The sequence below is a fragment of the Macrosteles quadrilineatus genome, unplaced genomic scaffold (assembly GCF_028750875.1).
Source record: "Macrosteles quadrilineatus isolate MER2022 unplaced genomic scaffold, UCM_ALF_1.0 Scaffold_3__2_contigs__length_128488019, whole genome shotgun sequence".
Lineage (NCBI taxonomy): Eukaryota > Metazoa > Arthropoda > Insecta > Hemiptera > Cicadellidae > Macrosteles > Macrosteles quadrilineatus.
Genome location: NW_026542596.1, coordinates 20589567 through 20612218, shown reverse-complemented (window position 1 = coordinate 20612218; position 22652 = coordinate 20589567). Strand labels below are relative to the sequence as shown.

General features: G+C 31.3%; 1 protein-coding gene across 1 annotated transcript in view; it reads right to left on the bottom strand.

Annotated features, from left to right (window-relative positions):
- The window catches only part of LOC128988649 (suppressor of lurcher protein 1), a 516555-nt gene that overhangs the window by 95848 nt on the left and 398055 nt on the right, over positions 1-22652 (bottom strand). The window contains exons 6-7 of the mRNA XM_054410137.1: positions 17259-17415; positions 15948-16007 (exon numbers count right to left, since the gene is read on the bottom strand). Of these exons, the coding sequence (XP_054266112.1) occupies positions 15948-16007; positions 17259-17415 (217 nt within the window). The remainder of the gene's footprint in view (positions 1-15947; positions 16008-17258; positions 17416-22652) is intronic.

Here is a 22652-nt window from a genome sequence, read left to right as displayed (position 1 = left end):
CTTCTGTAACGTGCTCAATATGGTTTCTCTTATCAGGGCTATATACAACTATATCGTCACAAAAGTTAATCATATACTGAAATTTGATGTCATTAAATATTTTGTCCAAATAATGTGATAGTACGCTACTGCCTATTTTCAATCCAAATGGAATTCTCTTCATACGGAATTTACCAAAAATTGTACTAAAAGATGTTAAATCTCTGGATTCTAAAGCTATGGGACATTGTAAAAATGCTTTGTTTAAATCTATGACTGTAAAATATCTAGCTCCTTTTAGATGCTGATACATATTCTGCATATCTCCTAGCGGGTAATCTACATTGATTAACTTCTTATTGAGTTCAGAGTAGTTAATTACAAGTCTGTCATCTTGAGTCAAAAATGCAGGGGCGCTATACGGACTAGTGGAAACTTCCGCGACATCTTGTTTTATCCAGTCATCAATTATAGCTTTCATCTTCTCTACTTTGGGTGGACTTAAAAAATAAGGGCGTATACTAACAGGTTTATCATCCGTCACTTTAAGCTCAATTTCCAAATCAAGTGCTGATCCTATCTTATCCGTAAAAACAGTAGGAAAATTCTTAATTAACTTCTCAGCTTCTTCACACATTTCAACATCTCCTACTTTAATACTACTTAAGCTTAATTCACTCAGGTTTGTACTTGGAATTAACTTAATTTCATCTTCAGGTTTAAATGTAAAATAACCCATTTGTCGATCCATATTTAGGTTTAACTTGCTTGCACACATAAAAGGGTATCCTAAAATCATGTCAAAATATTTTAACTCAACCACTAAAAATGTTTGTTTCCAGGTAAATGATTTTATCTTAATCAAAGTTTCACATTGCTTATTTATGTTCAAAGGTTCATTGTTTGCAGCAACTATGGTTCCCTGCCAAGTATTTTCACTCATAATTAATTTATTTCCCAATAATCTGTTGTATAAATCCAAGCTTATAAAGTTTTGACTAGCTCCAGTGTCTAACAAAGCTCCCACACTTAATTTGTTTCCCAAATCCACAGAAATACAGGGTAAATGTGTTACAGTTTTAGCTTTTACTTTCTTTAATCCAGGTGAATTTATTTTATTAAAATCCTTAACAACTCTTCTCAGTTCAGACTTAAAATTGGGACTATGAGAACTATATACAGGTTTATTATTTCCGAATTCTTTCTTGCCGTCCGGAAAAACAGATTTGTAGTCTAGGCTACGTGTTTTTCCTGGCTTAACTAGTTTTTTGGATCTGGTCTGTAACAATTACGAGCAATATGACCTACTCTTTGACATTTGAAACAAACAGGCCTCTCATTGTTACGATTTGAGTAGTGACTTTTAGGTCGTTGAACTCCTGGGTTAGGTTTATCCATCCTAGGCTTATCATCAGTTGATAGATAAGGCTTGCTAACACTACTATTACTAACTGGAAAACCTTGATTTCTGAGGTAATCATTGTATGTTACATTATTTAAACTTATACAAAGATGATCTAAGTCTAAAAATGTTTCAGGGTTCTTCTCAAATATTAGTTTGTTGCGCAAATCAGGATGTATTCCATTCTTAATAAAACTAACAAGTTGACTCTCAGTTAAATCACACTTTAATACCTGGTGGTTTATTTTTATTTCATGCACATATATAGACAAAGGTTCAAGGTGTTTTTGAGGTCGAAAAATTAAATCTTGTTTCAGCTTTTCCCTTAAGGTGATTGGCAAAAATGTAGTGATTATATTAGCATGCAACAAATCAATTGATTTTGATTCCCTTTTGAATTCTAATATTTTATTCACTAATGGTGCTGTAGAATAAATTGGTAGAATCTCATACAAATCTTGCTCAGATAAAGAAGTTTCATTACGGACAGTAACTAGGTTTCTCAAAAACTGCAACAATGTGTTTGTTTCTAAACCATTACACACAGGAAAATTTTTTAAATAAATTTCCAATGGGTTTGACAACTTTGTAAAAAGGCTACTAGGACTTAGGCTACTATTTACAACTGTACATGAGTTTGGTTGATTATTTATGACTTGACCCGGCACATTTTGTTGAAAACAATCCATTTCTACTTTTTGAGGTGTTGATGAAGTGAAGTTTTCAGTTGGTGGAACTACAGATTTAGACTGATTTAATTTGTCCCCAATTATTTCATTCTCAACTATAGAGTTATTCAGCTCCTCTTCAAAATCCCCCATCTCCTGGTCTGAGAAGGTATGCATTGTTTTAAATTGCTCAAAACTATTTAAGATTTGCTGATTTAATTTGTCTAAACTAACTTTCTTATCTGGTTCCAGCTTACATTGTAATAGATTAGTAGTCCGGTTTTGTACATGCACTAGTTTTGCCTTGATTTTAGCTATTTTGAGTTTAGTCACATTTTCCCTACACTGTTCAATTAGAGAATCAATTTGTTCACACTTTTCCCCAATTATAGTTATTTCCCCAGATAAAGTGTATGAACCTTTTAAATTTGTTAAATCGGTATTCTGGTTAATACAAGATCTTAAAGTTTTTCTTAAAGAGTCTACATCACTATCACTCGTTTCTTCCCCTCTTATTCTTATCTCGTACAGAAGTTCTTCTTTGTTTAGATAATTTAAATTGTATTTTGACATGTTGAAAATTTTCAGCCTCTATTTATTTGCTGTAGTTCTTCTAACATAGGCATAATCCTCAATAATCATGTAGGCCTATGTATCACTTCACCACTCACTTTCACCAGCTTCTAATTTTAAATGATTTATAGCAGAGTGGCGCACTTGTATACCCCTACCTTGTAGCCAATTAGGTAGTATACTTTAATTTAGGATGAATCTAATTTAAGCTGGTAGTAGAAGTGAGATAAATTAAAAGACAAAGTAGCCCAAAGATACATTTATTTTATGGATGTCAAATTTCTCAAAATACACTTTCCAAATGAAATTAAATATGCAGTTGTTACTTCCAAAAATTATACTAAATAATAAAATAGTGGAAAGATCTTACTTTAAACAGAGACACTGGTTTAATGGTCAGAACAGGCACTAGCAGATACCATGCAAACTAGAAGTGGTGCAAAAAGCTACTGGACCAATCATAAGAAGGTGAACAAGAAGTGGTAGTACCAAGAAGTGGTTGATTTCTGTCTGAAAACATCACACAAACCCAATAAAAACTATTCTCTATAAATTCTAATAATTAAAAGTAGATTTAAGATCTTTACAACTTCTTGTGAAAATGTGCTTCTCCTAGAACAAAACTCAACAGGTCTGTATAAACTTTACTTGTTTTCTTTTCTTGTGAAATGCATTAAAATTGATTTGAAAACTATTCATTCCTTTTCATCTTTTTCCAAAAGTGATTTCTACAAAGCTATATACAATAAATCAGCTAAAATCTTATTACTAAACAATATTAAAACTACTTACAATTTTCTACAGCAACCACAACTTAGATGACCATATTTCCAGTGAACTTAAAACTGACAAAGTTGAATCTAGTTATCACTAACCACTACCAACCCTACAAAACTAAAACTTCTAAACTGCTGGTCACTCTTTCTTAATCTTAATCTAGCCAATGATTAAATAATATTGATTTTGTTTTGTTATTTCAAATAAAAACTAACTACCATCGGTACAGATGGTATTACAAGGAACGAACATGTCGTCTTAAGTTTGCTTTGAAACACAACTTTAAGTTGGGCCAATAGTTCTCGTGTACAAGATTCAAGGTGTGTGTTACATTTTCAATAAAACATTGCGTTTTTGTCTCACAGACAAGACGTGCATTAAATGAAGCATAACTGTTAAAAGAGAGACGGCTGTTTGTTTCACTGTGCAGTAACCCAAACCCGCCTGAAGTAATGTGTAAAATGACATGGGGCGAGAGCTTAGCGTACCAATTTAAATAAGGGTCATATGGGAAAAAGTGTTTCGTAAATGTTATCACAAAATTGCATAGGCTAAATGTTTAAAATTTTTTTATAAATTGTTATTAATTTTTTTTTTTTATTGCCATGTGTGATATTAAATAGTTTTGGATATTTTATTTCTTGATTTCCCTGAAAGGGGAAGCAATCAATGGTTTTATTTTCACGAATTACGTTTATTTGTTTTATCTTACAATATCACGTATTAGCAGGAAATAATGTTTAAGTTCAATTTGATGTTATAATATGAACATGTAATTTAACACCATAGAATGAATATAACATTGAAATAATACATTATATTTATAATATATTTATATATATATAAATGAAAAATTTTATCTCCAGAAAGTTTCTCTTTACAATGATTTCTAGTTTTTTTATATTTATGACTTCAATAATACGTGTTGTAAATACTTATTATTTACCTTAAACTAAAGTCAAGTCAAGCTCACAGTGCTAAAATTACTTTTACTCATTATTATAAAAGATAATTATTCGATATAGCAGTAGCTCTGGTATAGTTAGTTACTTTGATCACGCATCATGGATTTACGGATTCATTGAATCTGTAAACAGCCATGTCCGATTCCAATAAATGATTACACTGCAGCAAATATTCGTATAGTTGATCACATATGTCGTGTTCGATCACCATCTGTCGTTTCTTTTATAGACGATGATTGCAATGTCATCCTGAATTAAGTTGAAAAGTTTTAATAGGCTTGTGAAGCTGTTTTTATTTTTCAACTATCATTTTGGCATAGTAGTTTCTCTTTACGTATTCCTACTTTGGTAACCTGCTAAAATAATTTGTGAAAACATGAAACTTTACCAAATAAAAAAATGGAACCTTTCAAGTTTACACGAAGCATGTTATTAAAACCCTAATTTGTAACGTCCATTCACTCAATAAGTTATTAATCGAAGTATAACAATTATTCCAATGGCAAAATCAATCCACCAGGTACAAAAATGCCACAGGTGCAAATCATTGAGCTTGCCAACATCTTACTAAAAGAATTTAGTTTTATTCATTAAGATAAAAGTTTATACATAGCAAATATACTCATACAGGATATTGTACGGTCAAATATGTAACTACCCAAATCATTGACTTCAGTTAGTTGAACTCTACACAGTATCCTACTCGCAATGATATTGGAAAGAAGCGTTTAACTTTTGAAGATTCTCTTAAGCTACGAAAATAAAGATTTACGAGATTACATATGCTTACATAAAAATATTTTTTTCTGTATTTGGATTGGTTGGGTTATAGTAATTTTTATCGGGAACGTGGATATTTTAACACGGAAGCTCTTATTTGGTAGTTCGAAAGGTTATTATTAATATTCGTTACTAGTAACTTATGATTAAAGTTCCCTGGAGTAGATTACGTACTACTAGGTAAATTCAGTAGAACAACTCCAATAAATTTTCTCACTTGCAAGTTAATAACATTATAAAATGTAATATCATTTAAACGTTAGGATAAAAATATATTAAATTATTTTCGTCAAAGATGCAATGTAAGCTAGTATAAAATGCATATGCCGCGAGCCAATCTAACCTTTCAGAATACGGTATTTGATCAGCAGAATCTTCAATCATTACTATATCTCATTTAATGACCTATTGTACTAACTTTATTTTAATGAGCTTACGAAAAGAAATCTTATACTGACGAGAAGTTAATGTTGTTATCATTACCGTGCTTGCCTATAAGTGAAGGAGAATGGTTATGAGTTTTAAATAAATTCAGGTAGAATTGAAGGTTATATTTATGGGCGTAAAATACTTGTTCTTATTTGTTGTATCATATTTAACTACATTAAAAATTTGCACAGTCAAGTGTAAAAAAAATTAAATATAGTTGGTTTTAACTGATGACGCTTAAAAATATTATGATGCGATGCAATATTGTGTACATTACAAAGTTAGTAAACTTTTGTTGTATGTTAAGGAAAATAACACCAAATTTAACATGTAATTTCTACAGTATCTTATTATGTTTACAGGGATTACATAATCGTTTCATTTTACAATCTTTACTATAAAACCTCAAGTCAAGCATGGATTTTAATTAATCTCGATCGCATACGGAAATAAAACCGATATTTGTATAATTATAGATTGCAATAAAAAATATCGCACGTGCAACCGATGATTCCATTTTTTTTTACATTACTAAGTGAATTAGAGGTCAATTAACTTGCTGTTAGCATCAGTACGTGTAATATTATGAAAAGAATAGTAAAAATGTTAGTAGAAAGAAAAATACAAGAATTAACCTTTTAATTGTAAACTCTGAATCATGTCAAGACAATAACAAACAACACATGTTTAAAACATCATATGACATCCTCTCCTCTACTTCGTCACAGTGTTTCCCGTTGTCCTGCTCAATTAAATAGGATCTTGGCTTAGCCTTCTTGGAAGTTTAGCTTTCACCACACATTTTCTCTTAAGATCCGGTACCCAAACTGTTCAGCCATGAAGATCGGGATGGTCCCTTACCCCTTGGTGGTTGTCATATCCGACCTTCATCCACTCCCTGATGAGTTTTCCCTTAGCCTAGATCTTCTTGACCTTTCCTTTGTCTTCTCTCAGACATTTTATGCACCTGACACCATGTAATGATAGGCTATTATGAAAAGAATGGTAAAAACGTTAGTATAAAGAAAGAAAAAATTAATTGTTTAATTGTAAACTCTGAACCATATCAAAACAATAACAAACAATATATGTTTTAAAAAAATAATATGACAGTTCGTGATTCTTTAGATTGTCTGTCTAACCTAAAGACAAATAAAACCCTACAGAACATCTAATTATACTCCGGTGGATGTTAGCAAAGTTTGCCGTGACAAAGTAAACTTAGGTAGGCTCATTACTAACAGATAATTGAGTTGACTCCGTTACTATCATTTGATACGTCTCATGTTTAATCATTATGGAGCGAGTTCGTGACATCAAACGTATGTCAACATCTTTGACATAATCATGAGCATCAAACATGAACACATGATATCCGACTAATGTTTGCATTACAGAGTATGTTGACTATGTCAATATTTTAATGGACTACGTGTTAGTCGTTAGAGGAATTAATTTGTAAAATAATTATATAATTGTGAAAGTATAATAGCACTAGTTAAATCTTGTGAGTACCACTGACAATATGATATAATAGCTAAATTTTAATTATAGATTCAATTAATGAATCACTCAGGTAATCACTAGTATGGATGCGTTTAGTACGTGCACAAGTATCCAAAGTTAACAGAAATTCATTCAAACGTTTTTATTTTAATAATTATTTAAACCCAAAGAATAAACAGTACAAAATATAACTTGTTAGTGCCTAGCAAAGAACAGCAGTAGCGTAGGATATTTTTCTACATCAAATACAAATTCATTACTCTAGGACACAGTAACACATAGCTCTTCACAAAATGAATATGTTTTATTACTAAGCTGTATTAACGTGACTGTTACGTCAGATTTTGTGTATTTAAGAAACGTGTTGGACTGTGGATTAAATATGTTATCACCTGAACTATCCTATCATTACAGTCACCACTGACAACCATATGCAAAGAAAAATAGTAACAGTACTGCAAACAATTGTCTTTTGCGACAGCTTTTTGAGTTTTTATAACAATTGATTTATTACAAAAGTTAAATAATGGATTGTTTTCTTATATATTTTAGTGTCTTACGACTATTTTAAGGTTCTAAAATATCTAATCGAAGACTTACTCTTCCGTTATTTTACCAAAGGTTTTTATTGTAAACCGGTCTTAAAAATACGTAAAGCAGACAAGAATATGGCTATTTAGTATGCCAAACAATTATGCACACGCATATTAGTTCATGTTTGAAGATGAATTTCGTAACAGAATGGAATCATACTGACAATATACAGATTAGATAACTAACTAATTATTGAAAATAAGATTATAGGCTTTAGATAATTAATATTTGTTTTTGAACTAACAACTGTAATTGGGTCCTTTAATCACATCACATTGTTATTGTTTCGAAATAATTGTATGCTAGTATTATAATTGAGTTAAACAATATAGCAAGTAGAGGACACTTACATATATGGAGTAACTGATAAGGATGTAAGCGGTGATTTGTTATATCTGGTAAATGATCATGTTCCATGCGACTTTATATTTGCTAACAGCTTTTAGAGTTAACATGTATTTTTGCTTGGTGGGTTTTCTCGATAATTTAATACAGTAAAATTAAGAATATACAGGGTGAGTTTTAATTGTCCCCCCCCCAAATTTTTTCTACATTTTTTCAAATATCAATCCCAGACCACTTCCAAACATTGTTGGGTAGTAAGTACTTCATTTTGACAAGGTGGCCATTTCCGGCCGCCATCTTGGATCCGCCATATTGGATGCAAAATTTTTTTTTCAAATGTAAAGGTGGGGTTGTGACCCATTATTTCGAACATAATTTTTACCCTGATTACAATGCCGCAAACCGTTTAAAAAAATCTTGATTCATTCTAAAGTTATGAGGGCTTTTTAAAACTTTATTTTTAGCCCATTTTAACATTGTGCATTTACAAACTAAGATCATAATCTCAAAATAGTGCTAGATAAAGATAAGTATACACTACCAGTAATTGTCGACCTATTTTCACTTGGTTATGACTGATGTATTTTTTTCGGCCGCCATCTTGGATCCGCCATTTTGAAATGTGATAAATTATTTTAAATATGAAGGGGGTGTTGTGACCCATCATTTCGAACTACTTTTTTAAGCTGAAGACAATGCCGCAATCCATTTTTTGTTATCAAGTTTTATTTATGAAATATTGAAATTTTTTTGTTAAAAATGTCAATATTTCAAAATCAAAAAATGAAAATGAAAAACGGATCATGGAATTAAGTTCAGCTTAAAAAAGTAGTTCGAAATGATGGGTCACAACGCCCCCTTCATATTTAAAATAATCTATCACATTTCAAAATGGCGGATCCAAGATGGCGGCCGAAAAAAATACATCAGTCATAACCAAGTGAAAATAGGTCGACAATTACTGGTAGTGTATACTTATCTTTATCTAGCACTATTTTGAGATTATGGTCTTAATTTGTAAATGCACAATGTTAAAATGGGCTAAAAATAAAGTTTTAAAAAGCCCTCATAACTTTAGAATGAATCAAGATTTTTTAAAACGGTTTGCGGCATTGTAATCAGGGTAAAAATTTAGTTCGAAATAATGGGTCACAACCCCACCTTTACGTTTGAAAAAAAAATTTTGCATCCAATATGGCGGATCCAAGATGGCGGCCGGAAATGGCCACCTTGTCAAAATGAAGTACTTACTACCCAACCATGTTTAGAAGTGGTCTAGGATTGATATTTGAAAAAATGTAGAAAAAAGTTGGGGGGGGGGGGACAATTAAAACTCACCCTGTAGAAACATTTACATTACAAATTTAAAACATGACACTCATAATACACCCAATCAGCAAACTTGTAACTCAAGATCTGTACACCATACCAAATACAGTAAAAAAAATAAAAAAACAGTAATAACTATTAATGCATTAAAGATCTCCTGGGTTGGATATGTCAGTTAAATGGTTATTTTGAAACACACTGCACTCTCGTAAAACGTTAATCCAGAACAATTACGTCAGCTAGAGATTAATTCCAAGGTGTCAGGTTGGGTATCAGTGTACAAAGCACGTAGATTGTATGTTTATCTCGAAGTTGGTGAGAATTTACAAGCTCAGATAACTAGCTTGTGGTTGGTTTCGCTGCTATGCTGTGACAAAAATAAAGTAAAACAACGACCAAGAAATATAATGAAACAGTCGCAACATCTGCCTTTCAATCTTACGGTTTGCATTTTTATGTTTGTGGACCGGGGACATCATTATTGTTAAATATTTTGTTAGGAACCCCCTCCCCCATCATAATTTAGCACTTGGATAATTTGCACGCAATTAATTTAAACAAAAGAAATATAATTTTCACGTGTTTTGGTTTTGAACATGTTAAACACATATACAGGGTGACAATAAATTAAGTCTTAGGACGACTTTATAACATTAACACGTAAAGAGATATCACAACCAAATCAGGCAAGTCACTGGTAATAGTAAGCTACGTTTTTGTGTAGATGGTATTCGAATGCCACCTATGGGTTACGGCCCATTGGGAGCAAGTTGATAATTTTAAAGGTAAGCATAGGTTGATGTGTACATCAAATTAAAGAACTAAAAACAATACCGCAAACCAGACCTCAATTGGACAACCGAGTCAAAAACAGCAGTTCAAACATTTCTTGCAACAGTAATTGTTTATTTTTAAACAGCTGTCATGTTTTACTCAAATGTTTCTTTTAGCTCAAATTTGCAGCATTTATTTTTACTAATAAAGACCCTTATCTCAAAATATTATGAATATAATAAGAGTTTTTATGGGATATTTATTGACTTCAAGAAAGCTTACGACAGCATTGATCGGAGGACCTTATATAGGAAAATGGAAAAACATGGCATAACTAAAAAGTTAATAAATTTGACAAGATTATGTGTTGACGAATCAAAAGCGAAAGTAAAGGTAGATGGAGAAATGTCGGAGAGCTTTAGTATAAATACAGGAGTGAGACAAGGGGACGGGATTTCCCTCACTCTTTTCAACATAGCGATTGAAGAAGCTCTACAAAAAGTAAAAAATCTAAAGAGGGGCCTAAAATTGGGTGTAGACTTAAATGTCATGGCCTTCGCAGATGATGTGGTGATATTGGCTGAAAAGTCGGAGGATTTGTGTTTTCTAGCCGACAAGTTTATTCAAGAATGTAAAAAAGTGGGTTTGGAACTAAATGAGGAAAAAACCAAAATAATAAAGTTTGGACGACATCCCATCAATAGAGGCACCAATTTCAATATAGCCAACTATTTAATTGAACCAGTAGAAAGCTTTAAATACTTAGGAGTTACTGTAAATAGCTTTAACATAGAAGATACAGAAATATTAAGTAAATTAGCAAATGCCAATAAATGTTTAGGTGCATGTATGAAGCTCCTGTCATCAAAACTCCTATCATCTGATACAAAAATAAGAATATATAAAACCATTATTCAACCAGTATTATTGTATGGAAGTGAGACCTGGGTCCTATCCAAGAGAAATGAAGGACGCTTGATTGTTTTTGAAAACAAGGTCCTAAGAAAAATATTTGGCCCAGTAAACGAAGAAGGAGAATGGCGGATTAGAAAAAACAGAGAGCTGCGAGCGTTATACCAGGACCCTGATATAATAGCTTTGATAAAGGCAAAAAGATTAGGTTGGCTAGGTCATGTATTGCGAAGGGAAGAAGGAACAAGACTGAAGGAAGTATGTTCTGCTGTACCAACTGGAAAGCGTCCACTGGGTAGACCAAAAATGAGATGGTATGACCAAGTTAAAAGAGATGTGAGTCAGTGTGGAGGGTCAGTGGAGATGGCAGCGGACAGAGAAGCGTGGAAGAGGCTGATCTACGAGGCGAAGAATCGACTGCGATTTGTAGCGCCCCAGCAGTAAGTAAGTAAGTAATAAAGACCCTTTACTTTGATGTGTATATCAACCGATGATTACGTTTTTCTAGCGGGCGGCCCCCTGATGTAGTGAATTCAATTCACCAACTCTGCAAATTCAATAAATCTTTTAACAGCTGTCATTTTCTACTCAATTATCCATTTAAGGTCTGGTTTGGGGCATTGTTTTTGCTCAATAAGACCTTTATTTTGGTGTACATATCAACCAATTTGGTGGTTACATTTAAGATGTTCAACTTAGTCTTTAGGGGCTTTCCCCTCTACATGACATCCGATCACCATGTATACAAAAAAGAAGCTTACTATTACCAGTAATGGAATGCCAAATTTTAATATGATACCACTTTTCATTTTAAAGTTATAAAGTTGTCCTAAGATTTAATTGTTTCCCTGTATAAATTATACAATATACATTGTTGTAGGTTGAATTCAAAGCAAATGTATACAAGTCGCTAAAAAGGTCAAAAGCTCAAAACAATTAAATTTTTAAGAAACTAATTAATTATGTTTGGTTTTCATTAAAATTTAATTTTGATGCAACATAATATTTGTTTATAATAGACCAAAACGTTCAGCAATCTGCTAAACAAAGCGATTTTGTAAAACCTGATGCATTTTCCACACGTTAAAACACAACCAATGGGTAAAAATTAGCTGTTATTAACAAAACTCGACATATTAGTTTTATAAATGGTATATTAACACGGCAAAAATGTTTTTAATTACAAGTTGCACATGATTATATATCGATGCAAGTGTTAAAAATAGTTTTATGCTGTTGTATTAGAATAAAATATATATTAAATTAATGTTTTATGCGGTAAAATATCCCGCATAAAATATTGTCAAAGCTAAATGAAGATCACAAACATAAAGCCATAGACTATTTTCAAAATTCCGAAAGGTTTACATTACAATTAATTACTTAAATCATATGAGAACGTATGGATGAGACAATCACTAACCGTGGATTGTGACGTGGATAAAAAATATAAAAAAATTAATTAAAATAAATAGATTCACCAATAGCATGATTGTGTTTGGTTTGTTTGCGATATTGATGATGACATAGTACAAATAGTAAACCTATGTTTAAATTTACTAAAAAAAGACACGTTATTCTTGTTTATTTTTAATTTTAAAAGTGCCTCAGGTGTCTGGTTAAGTATCAGTGTACAAAGCTCGTGACCTGTAGGTTTATCTCAAAGTTGGTGACAATTGTTAAGCTCGGGTAACGTGTCTCTATTTTGTTACTCCAGCTGGCATCTTATGTTGTCTGCAGCTGAACGGTATAATGTTACATGTACTTACAATATTTAACTGATATACACTTCATAAGAAAATATAAATAAATGTTGAGAAATGAAATATCATTCTCATAATTTTCAATGTAAATATGTTTATTAGAGGCATTTTTTATTTAAATGATTTGCACAAACACGGGGTGTTTGATTTAAAACATGGTTTTATTTAAATAAGGCTATGTAATATTTTATGCATATCTGCTACTCGAACACGATGTTCTTTAAGTATATTTTGAACACATAACGTTGTTAATAATTAGTCAATTAAATAATTCGATCCATTAGAAGTTTATTTACACAATCTGAAAGGTATCTAGTAAATACTATTGATTTAGATAATACTAAGGATATTTTCAAATTAAAGAGTGATGTAATAGTTTTTATAAATTATATCAACTTAAGCCTTTTTTTTATATGCCATTAAACTGATCATAAATATTATATATTTGCAAAAGTAATTACTAAATGAATTTCATTGTATTTAATTGGTTTTTTCCTCAATACGTAGGACAATATAAACAACTTACATTATTAAGGAACTGTTTTAACATCATAAAATATACATGGAAGCGAGAACAACTCCAGGTAATATGACGTAATGCCTCGCCACGTGGCCCTGTGTTTTATACCTTAGAAATATGATTCACGTGCATCATTATTTTACAACTTACATTTATTGAGCTACTCTAGATTATTACTTCTTCAAGTGAAAACAATAAACATTTTCTTATGTATTGAAAATTATGAATTTCACAGATCATTCAATGATGTATTCCTTAATTTCGTAAAGTTAAAAGAGATTACATTTATGCTTTATTATAAATAGGAGACAAAAGAACAGAGACAGTCATCGGATAAAACCATATAGGTACTTTCCTGATAAAGGGAACATTCATTATTATCAATGATTTTCAATCGATATATCGATATTTCTGTTTCCCTTTACGATCCATTACAAATTGACAACTGATCTTGTTTAGGCTAAAATCTAGTCTATTATGGATTAAAACTGTTCTAAGCTAACCTAACATAACCAACCAAACTTGCTATACTAATTTAAAAATTCCGTTTGATTACAGAAAAGGCATGTGGGGAATATTAAACGGAATTGTTAAACGTTACAGCAAGTTTGGTTAGTTTTGTTAGGTTGGTTTGGAACAGTTTCATTTCAATATTTTTTTATACTAAACAATATTTATTTATCGTAGTTGTCAGCTGATAGGTTTCAATTCGTTAATATCGATATATCGATTGAAAATCATCGATAATAATGAATGTTCCCTCTAACAGGAAAGTACCACCATATATTTATAACACTTTTTAATTACTTGAAACAGTACTAAAATAAATACATATTTAATAGATTAATGGGAAGTGTCAGACATGAACTATCGAGTTTAATGGCTTAAACATTTACAATACGTCATCCGCAATCCGTTTTATAATCGAACGGATGAATAGATTGGTCAATTATATGGATTTCAATTATGTTTTAGTAATCCCGCTTTTCAATTTAAATTGTTTATTAGTCGACAGTTATCAATCTGTGTCTGCAAACCAATAAATGAAGCCGCTTTTTAGTATAAAGATTGTTACAGTATTTATTTATCACCCATTTTATATTAATAAAAAGTATTAATTAAATAGCGATACATCAAATGCGCTTTCAGTTTTCAGTTTTTATGACTATAAAAGCAAACCCATCTTAATGAATTTCTACAATTACAAATGGGAGTATTACATCTTTCATAGTTTTTTTACATAGATTTTACAAAATGCCGAATCCTTTAATAAGGAAGTGACATATAGTCTTATTGTGCTCTATAGTATAGTGCTTAGTATTTCAAGTATTTTTTTATGGAAATTTTACAATATTAAATATATTTTTTTGGTATATAGATCAACAATCACAATAATATTGTTAAAGCTTTTTTAAAATGTTCCACTTCTTTTGCAAAGTATTTCACCCTTAATGGATTTATTAATTTACACTACCGTATTGATAATTTTTATTCGTACTCAATCTGAAAAAATCGTATCAATCAAATGTTTCCATTTTTAGCCTATTTACTTTTCTCATTTTAGTAATCCAGCATCCTTATTAATTGGTGTACATTTTGGAATCCCAACCAAATTTTACAACGTAGCTTAGACGCACAAAATTGGAACAGAATAATTGTATTTACAATGTAAAAAAAATTAAAAAAAACTCTACTTATATCAAAATAATCACCCAAATAAAAACTGTTATCGAAATTAAATTGATAAATTTTATTATCATATAGACCATTCGACCATTATCTTTTTAATAACCCGTTTTGACGCTTATTCACGTTTTTTACTTTAATTAGATTGACTTTTTAATGACTATTTAAATTCATTATTACTTGATGTATAACAAATTTGTTTGTTGTCTACATTTACTCACGTGTAGCAGAACAAATTAGTCCCAGGTGTTTGACTTAATCCCTCTATAACTAGCTCTAGTGTCTGCTGTGGTAGATTCCGTTCTCCCAAGTGTAAACAGAAACCGTCTGCTTGGTTAACTACCTTCATTACTGTCAAACCACTTAATCCGGAAAACAAACATAGTACTTTAAATATTACCTATGCACTTTAATATATTAATGCTAATATTCATATACGTTAATGGTCCTAAGCCTTTTACTGACATTTCAAGAATAAAACACTTTATAGTAAATCACTCTTCATAAAAATAACACAAGCAGCAAAACATTCATTTTCCATTTGTGGGTTGTCACATGCCCTAGAGTTTTCTATTTTAAAATTTATATTATGTTATACTATTGTCATCTTTATACTTAACAAGGATGAAATGTCTAGTTCTATCTAGTAAAAGGTTTGATGTAATTACATTTGATCTAGCTAATGCAGATCTCTAAACAGGGAACTCGATAGTCGTTAAATTGATAAACATAATTGGATTTTTGCAATAAGCTTATTTTGTGTCTGCACTTATGCAATTTTGGTAAAAGGTGGATTAAAGAGTATACTGTGTTTAATTGATTTGAAATGTGTTAAATTAAATGCATTACTTTTACCATGAATAAAATGAAATAGGTACATTTCAAAACCAAGAAAACAGATCATAAGGCATGGCTAAGTAGGCGTATTTACTGTTTAATTCTTACCTCACATCCCCTTTTTGCAGTGTCACCTCCTCAAATTCAACTCGAATTCGTTCTCTGCTCCTAAAAAATACACAAAACAGTGTGATGAAATCACATTATTTTAAAATAAATTATCCTTATAACCAATAAAAATCTACTAAGGTAATACTTTCTAAAGCTTGAATCCTTGCGATAAAATATCGGAGGTAACCAGGCAAAAGAGAATGAGAGGGCGGCGTTTGGCACAGGATGAGATTCGATGTAAATATTTTATCGCAAAGCGACAGTTCAGGTGGTGGCCTTTATTGGTATTGTTACGGCCGTCCATGGCACTGTCACGCCATTTTGTATTGTTATGACTGCGTTGTAAAACCCTGCTTTTCATTTACCTTGATTAAAAAGTTTAATCATAGAGTTACTTTGATTGTGGCTAACAGCTCTATTGCCTATAAACTAGTTTATTTGAGACGTAAATTCAGTTTCATAACTTGATAGTGCTATAAACGTGGAATTCTTAATCACGGTAGTGTTTTGGATCACCCAACCAATATTAGTGTAACAGTGTATATTTCCATTAGTAATCCAACAAATTGAAATATGTTTCAATATTACAACCAAGTAAAATGAAAAAGAGATGCATTTATTATGATTTCTTTCGACAGAAACTATATTGTAAATATAATAGCAAACCTAACTGTTGAATTGTAAGCTTCGTTTATCAAAACTATAACATGAAGTGGTCAAACCATAACTGCTCTTAAGCTTATTTCTCAGTTTCTAAACTATTTTAATCTAATCAGTATCATGAATTAAGTTAACGTAAAATAGTATTCAATTTTTGATCACTACAATCCCTACGCAAGCTAAAAAAGTGCCAGAACAAAACTTGTTTCTCTAACAACCTTTTATTAATAAAGCATATCGAAGCTACACATTCAAAAATCCTTTGGTACCAACACTTAAAAACAGTATCTGTGGTTTTCCCAGATATGTAAAACCGTTTCGTAATTAATCTATCAATGAGTATCATCTCTATGTACCATGTATCATCTCTGAATTGAATACGTTATTTAGTTTATCTACGTCATTGGATTTTGTACAAATTCGAATGGAAAGTCCAAACGCCTAGTATGGTTGCTATCTAACGCCAACCTTTTGCTAAATAGTATAATTTAATGACACTCTATTTACTGTATTGTAATGTTACAAACTGGAATGGCCATGAATACATCTCGTTAGGAATCTAATGACCTTCAGATTTGAAGGGAACACTATAGCACATGGCTACCAAGAGAAAACCCTGACGAACTTTAGTAAGGAAGTAAAGCTCACCTGGCTCTGAACCTGTAAGCACACTTGACGTGCTTGGGGTAGCTCGAGGGATAACGAGGGGAGTAGAACCTCCCGTAGGATGGGGTGAAGTTGCTGGAGATGAACTGATGGTCACAGAGCGTTCCAACCAGCTTCTGGCCATCATTCTGGAACATCCCTGTGAACAGACGACATATTGATTAACATTAATAATCAAGGGATACTTGGAATAATTTGTTTTTAGCGAATTTCCCATATAGGGAATAAGCTATTACCGTAGTACTCATAGTAAGACCTGGACCCAAGACCGATTTAATTTTTCATTTTGAGGTCCCTAGAGGCCAAAAACACCATCCGTTCAAATTCATATATATATAAATATTTATATATATATATATATATATATATATATATATATATATATATATATATATATATATGTCCGTTAGCGCGATAACTCGAGCCAAAATGATCCGATTTTGATGAAATTTGGTACAAACGTGTAAACCTACGTTTATTCGAACGAGTTCGCGATCCAGCATAATCGGACCATGGGGACGGGGGTTTATGGGGGGTTTTATGGGGTAAAAATGGGTTTTTCCCATTTTTGAACCTAAAAACAAAAAAATTTGCGATTTCTTTCTAAACCGTTTTGTAGAGCTTAAAAAAAGAAATAATTTAGTATATTGAAGCGCTGTTGTATGCCTAACGGTCACGGAGAAAATTCTAAAATAGTGTAATAAAAAATTCCCATGTTATTCTTATGGAGAAAATGAAAATTGTTGTAGTTTACTTGTTTATGGGTATATATTGATAAAATTTGGCAAATTTATTTATTTCATCCTATACTATTGACGTATGGTCAAAAAACACTTTTTACCTTCCCCGTAGCAGCAAACCTAAGCACTCGTTAAATCTAATGTTATTTAAATAGGGAATAATATGTCTTATTTATGGAAATATTTTAGTAAAAATGTAATCAGACGAGTTGAAATTCGCTTAGTCTGCAGGTTTGCTGCGGCGGGGGTATTTACATATTCCATAGAACTATACTTTGTACTCAGTATCAAGACCGCAAATCCGTGGGTGTGCGACCTTGGTTCACATTCAATATCTTACTGTCAGACGCAGCCAAAACAAACTAGCTAGTTCGCTTCTTTTGCAGTAGAGTACAGGACTCCTTCCCCAAAATCCTGGGTTCAAATTGCGCACATCACCAATGGATTTTACCCGTATAATGCAACGGTTCTTTAGGCGTAGCTTAACGTAATGCGTAAAACAGTTATGTGCTAAATTCTAGGACGTGAAGGTAGGATATCAACACAACAGTCCTCTAGTATTGTGAATATGTCTTTTTCACTACCCTACAATGTTTTAGCCGTTTTACAAACGTTTACTGGAAGGCGATAGCTACGTATTACTGTCTATGCCAGCTTTTGTCATCATTTGGGGATCGAGCAGCTTTTTACATCCCTAGGGGCAAGAATCAACTGGTCTCTTACTTTCTTAAACATTATTGCATATTAAATATACAAGCAGTATCCCTAGCTGGCAATATACTTGTTTTATTGTCACCGCTGCCTATCAACTATTTATTTATTTATGCTGATTCCTCAAAATTATTTATTTACATAACCTTAATGTTGTTGTTGAGTTGAGTATTAGTGTTCATTATTGTGGTGAATAGTGGAAATAGGGTACAGTGTGGTGAAAAATAGCGTTAGTACCACGTGGTTTTGCAAAACTTCATTTTCGGCCCTAGGTACGAAAAATACCATGTGTTGAACCCCTGAATCATATGTGCTCAAAGTTAAGACTCATAAACTAATCCTATCTAGTTGTAGCATCCACTTTAAACTAAATACTTTATTATTAAACAATTATTAAGCTCAATTAAATAAGTTTATTTTTGATCATCAAGTGTTCATATAAAGAAAACCAATTTATTGTCTTAAATCGTAAATGTTTATATTAAATTCAATAATTTCAAACTAAAACATATCTCATAAAGTCTATTTGTTTTTTTCAAGTTCGAAACGTACAAAGTTAAACAAACAAAATTGACTTTCAAGTAAAAAAAGCCAACAACACAAAATGAACTAAACAAAGTATTTGCGATGAACAACAGAGTTTGTTTACAGGAGTCGCTTTTTCAGTGTGTGACAACGCAAGTATTCAAATTATCTATTTGTCGTATTCGCTTAAGTACACAAGGGGTATTTTTTAATTAAAAACCTGTTGAAATGGTTTAGAGGAAAACTGTTAATATTTGTATTACGGATAACCCTAATTTTTGCACTTAAACTCTTAAAGTGATACAAAAAATATACATTAAAACTTATGCTCTTTAATATTAAGTAACGTACTGAAGAGATAATGAAAAATATATAATAGTCCATATTTAACCTCTATACTTAAACGTTTATGAGGAATATGTGTTTGTTGGTATAAATTTGTTCTCAAAGAATGACTAAAACTAATTAAACAAATTCAAAATGATTTCAAGGTCTTGTAGGGTAAATTCGTGTTGTAGGTCTGCATGCCTGTTCAAGAAAATCTTAAGCTAAATAGAAAAGTATATAGCAAGGTTGGTCTAACGGACATAACAAAGCTGAATTGTATATCAATAAGGATTATTCATGATTAAATAAATTTTTGATCTTGAAACAATAGAAAAACATTGCTTGAATATTAATAGTAACCATTTAAATAAATTGCAGTGCATGATTTTTATTATAGTATATTATTCTCATTCATCCAACTTTCTGTAATTTATTAAATTATTGTCAAAATATTCCATTACGATCAGAGAAAAACTAAGTTTGTATGACGTTTACGGAACTTGAACCTGATCCCATCCTTAAAGTGAAAAAGTATTCAAGATCTTACAAAAATAATATACACAACATAGCCAAAGCTGGAAAACACAATAAAATCCAACTACAGAAACGAGTACCTATATTAGTCAATGAAAAAAGATATTACCAAAACTGACCAACTACTTGTTACTACTTACTTATTATGTCTGTTTTCTCCGCCAATTAATTTTTTTACGATTTGGAAGACAACGGGCCAAACCCTGTTTTTTTTACTATCTAACATCAAACTTTTTGTTAGATAGCACCATTAATGCTGTGTTCCAATAATGTTTTTCAATCTGATTCATGATCCGGAATACTCGCGTCGTAAACAATTTTTTTTTACTTCAATGAATAATTTCTGCAAAAACGCACGAACAATTTAAAAACCCTATCTTCAAAAGATAGCTTCTAACAACTAATTAACTTTTGCCAATTATTACGATTTCAATAATTACAAAGCAATTCTCATTAATTACAAAAATACGATGGAGATGTTTATGTGAATGTACAAGCAATTTTCTTGGGCCATTCTTTATTGATGTCGTAAAGAAATATAGCATAAATAATTGGTTTCATTAAAACCCCCCGCTGAGTCGTACAAGTACCTCGTGCCACATTGGACGCCTTTAGGATTTATATTACCCTATAAAACTGCAACTTTCCACACCCTCTGGTTATGAAGTTACCACATTAATTTCACGAGTATATTCTTTTATAATCTTATCTTGATCTGTAGTGAGAGGTTATAAATAAAATAACTTTTTAATAGGCCTATTTAAAAAATGTTATGAAGTCCTTACAACTGTGCCATTACTCAAGAAATGTTGTTGATTGGTTAGTGAAAATATATTTGGATAATATTACATACCTGGTTGTCATAAGATTAACGTTCTACTTAAAATTACTAGGATTACAAGCGAGGAATTAGCGCAATGGTCATGTCAAAGAAAACTGAATAATACATTTCTATATTCAGTTAGTAATTTGTTTCCGGAATGTCCATTTACTAATTTATTGATGAAATATTTATAACATTCCATAGTTTAATAACCATATTTAAGCAACAGTAACAGCTACGAGGAACCCCTCTTTTATTTATATAAAATAAAAGGAACACCCCTTGAACATTTGCTGCTCTTAATCATTTATTGAATAAAAAAACTACCAAATTATTTTTGTAACGAAAAAAATCATAATTCTTATAATTAAAAGTAGTTTGTAATGTAATGCATGTTTAATTATTGTAATCGAAAACTTGTAAAACAAAATTTTAACTTAACTTTTATGAATATAAATAGAGAACTTCAATTTTGTTTGTAAGTTATGTACTTTTTTGAATTACAGTTGGCATATTCACATCATGTATCGAATTAATCATCTTATTTCAAGCAAAAGGATTACGAATAGATGTGATACAAAGCCATGTAATTGGAAAACACCTAACGGCTGGAATTCTGAACCAGAAAGAAACAATAATATTTATATTGTATTATTGAAACACTTACAAACTTACCTCTTTTAAAAGAGTTTTAATGAATTTGATTCCTTATATTTTACATATTTTCAAATCTTGCGACTATAATTTACCTTGTGTCCAGTGACCACAACAAACTAAAACGCCCCCTTTATAAAATAACGTTCAAACCCTTATTAGCCGTTCAAATTGCTGACTATCCCCACATTTGATGACTTCCCCACATTTTAAATTATAAATTATCAATAACCTCACATTGTTTATGTAATTTTCATATGAACTTATTTAAATATATTACATTGATTCAGTAAATAAATTTCAACCTCATGATGATTGATACTGTTCACCAATAATGAACTACTATAAATGAACATAGTGACATTAAGCCTCTATAATTATTGAGCGCTTAACATTGACCACTGTTGGTGGTTTTGCTTGTAGTTTAATTGGAATTCCACACTGGAGAGACATATGACTATCAAGAGCTTTGCTGCATACTTTACTCCTAGTCATTATTCTGTGTCTGCCGTAATGCATTGTGGAATTACTTGTAACATTGGCTATGTATCTTAGTGCTTGGTATTGACCTAGATTATACACATTTTTATATAGAGTAACAATTAAATGGATCTATAATGAATAGTTTTATTTACATGTCTGGTAACGTGATGTGTTCGTTGATGATTTTAATTTGGAGTTTACACGACGGATAAGTAGAATAATGTATCAAAAACATTTTTCGTCACACTGCAGCAAAACAGCATTTTTAATGCATGCGTTGCGGGTCTAAAGTGGCATTTTTACTCTCTAGTGAGTAAAACTCGTTTTTAGCCTCTGTTGATTAAACATCAGCTGATACCAACTCAGTAGTAAAATTCGTTTGTAGACATTCACATGTACGAAAGTATGTATACATTGTTTAATAGATTGTTTAATAGATTGTAGTTTATTGTTGCCTTATTGTACAAAGTATTAAATATCGATAGTATAATGTATACTAACACAATCGTCGTAACGATTGAATTGCTTACTAAACAGCTGCTTGTTGCCATATCAAATTAAATTGAAAATAAGTTAAAA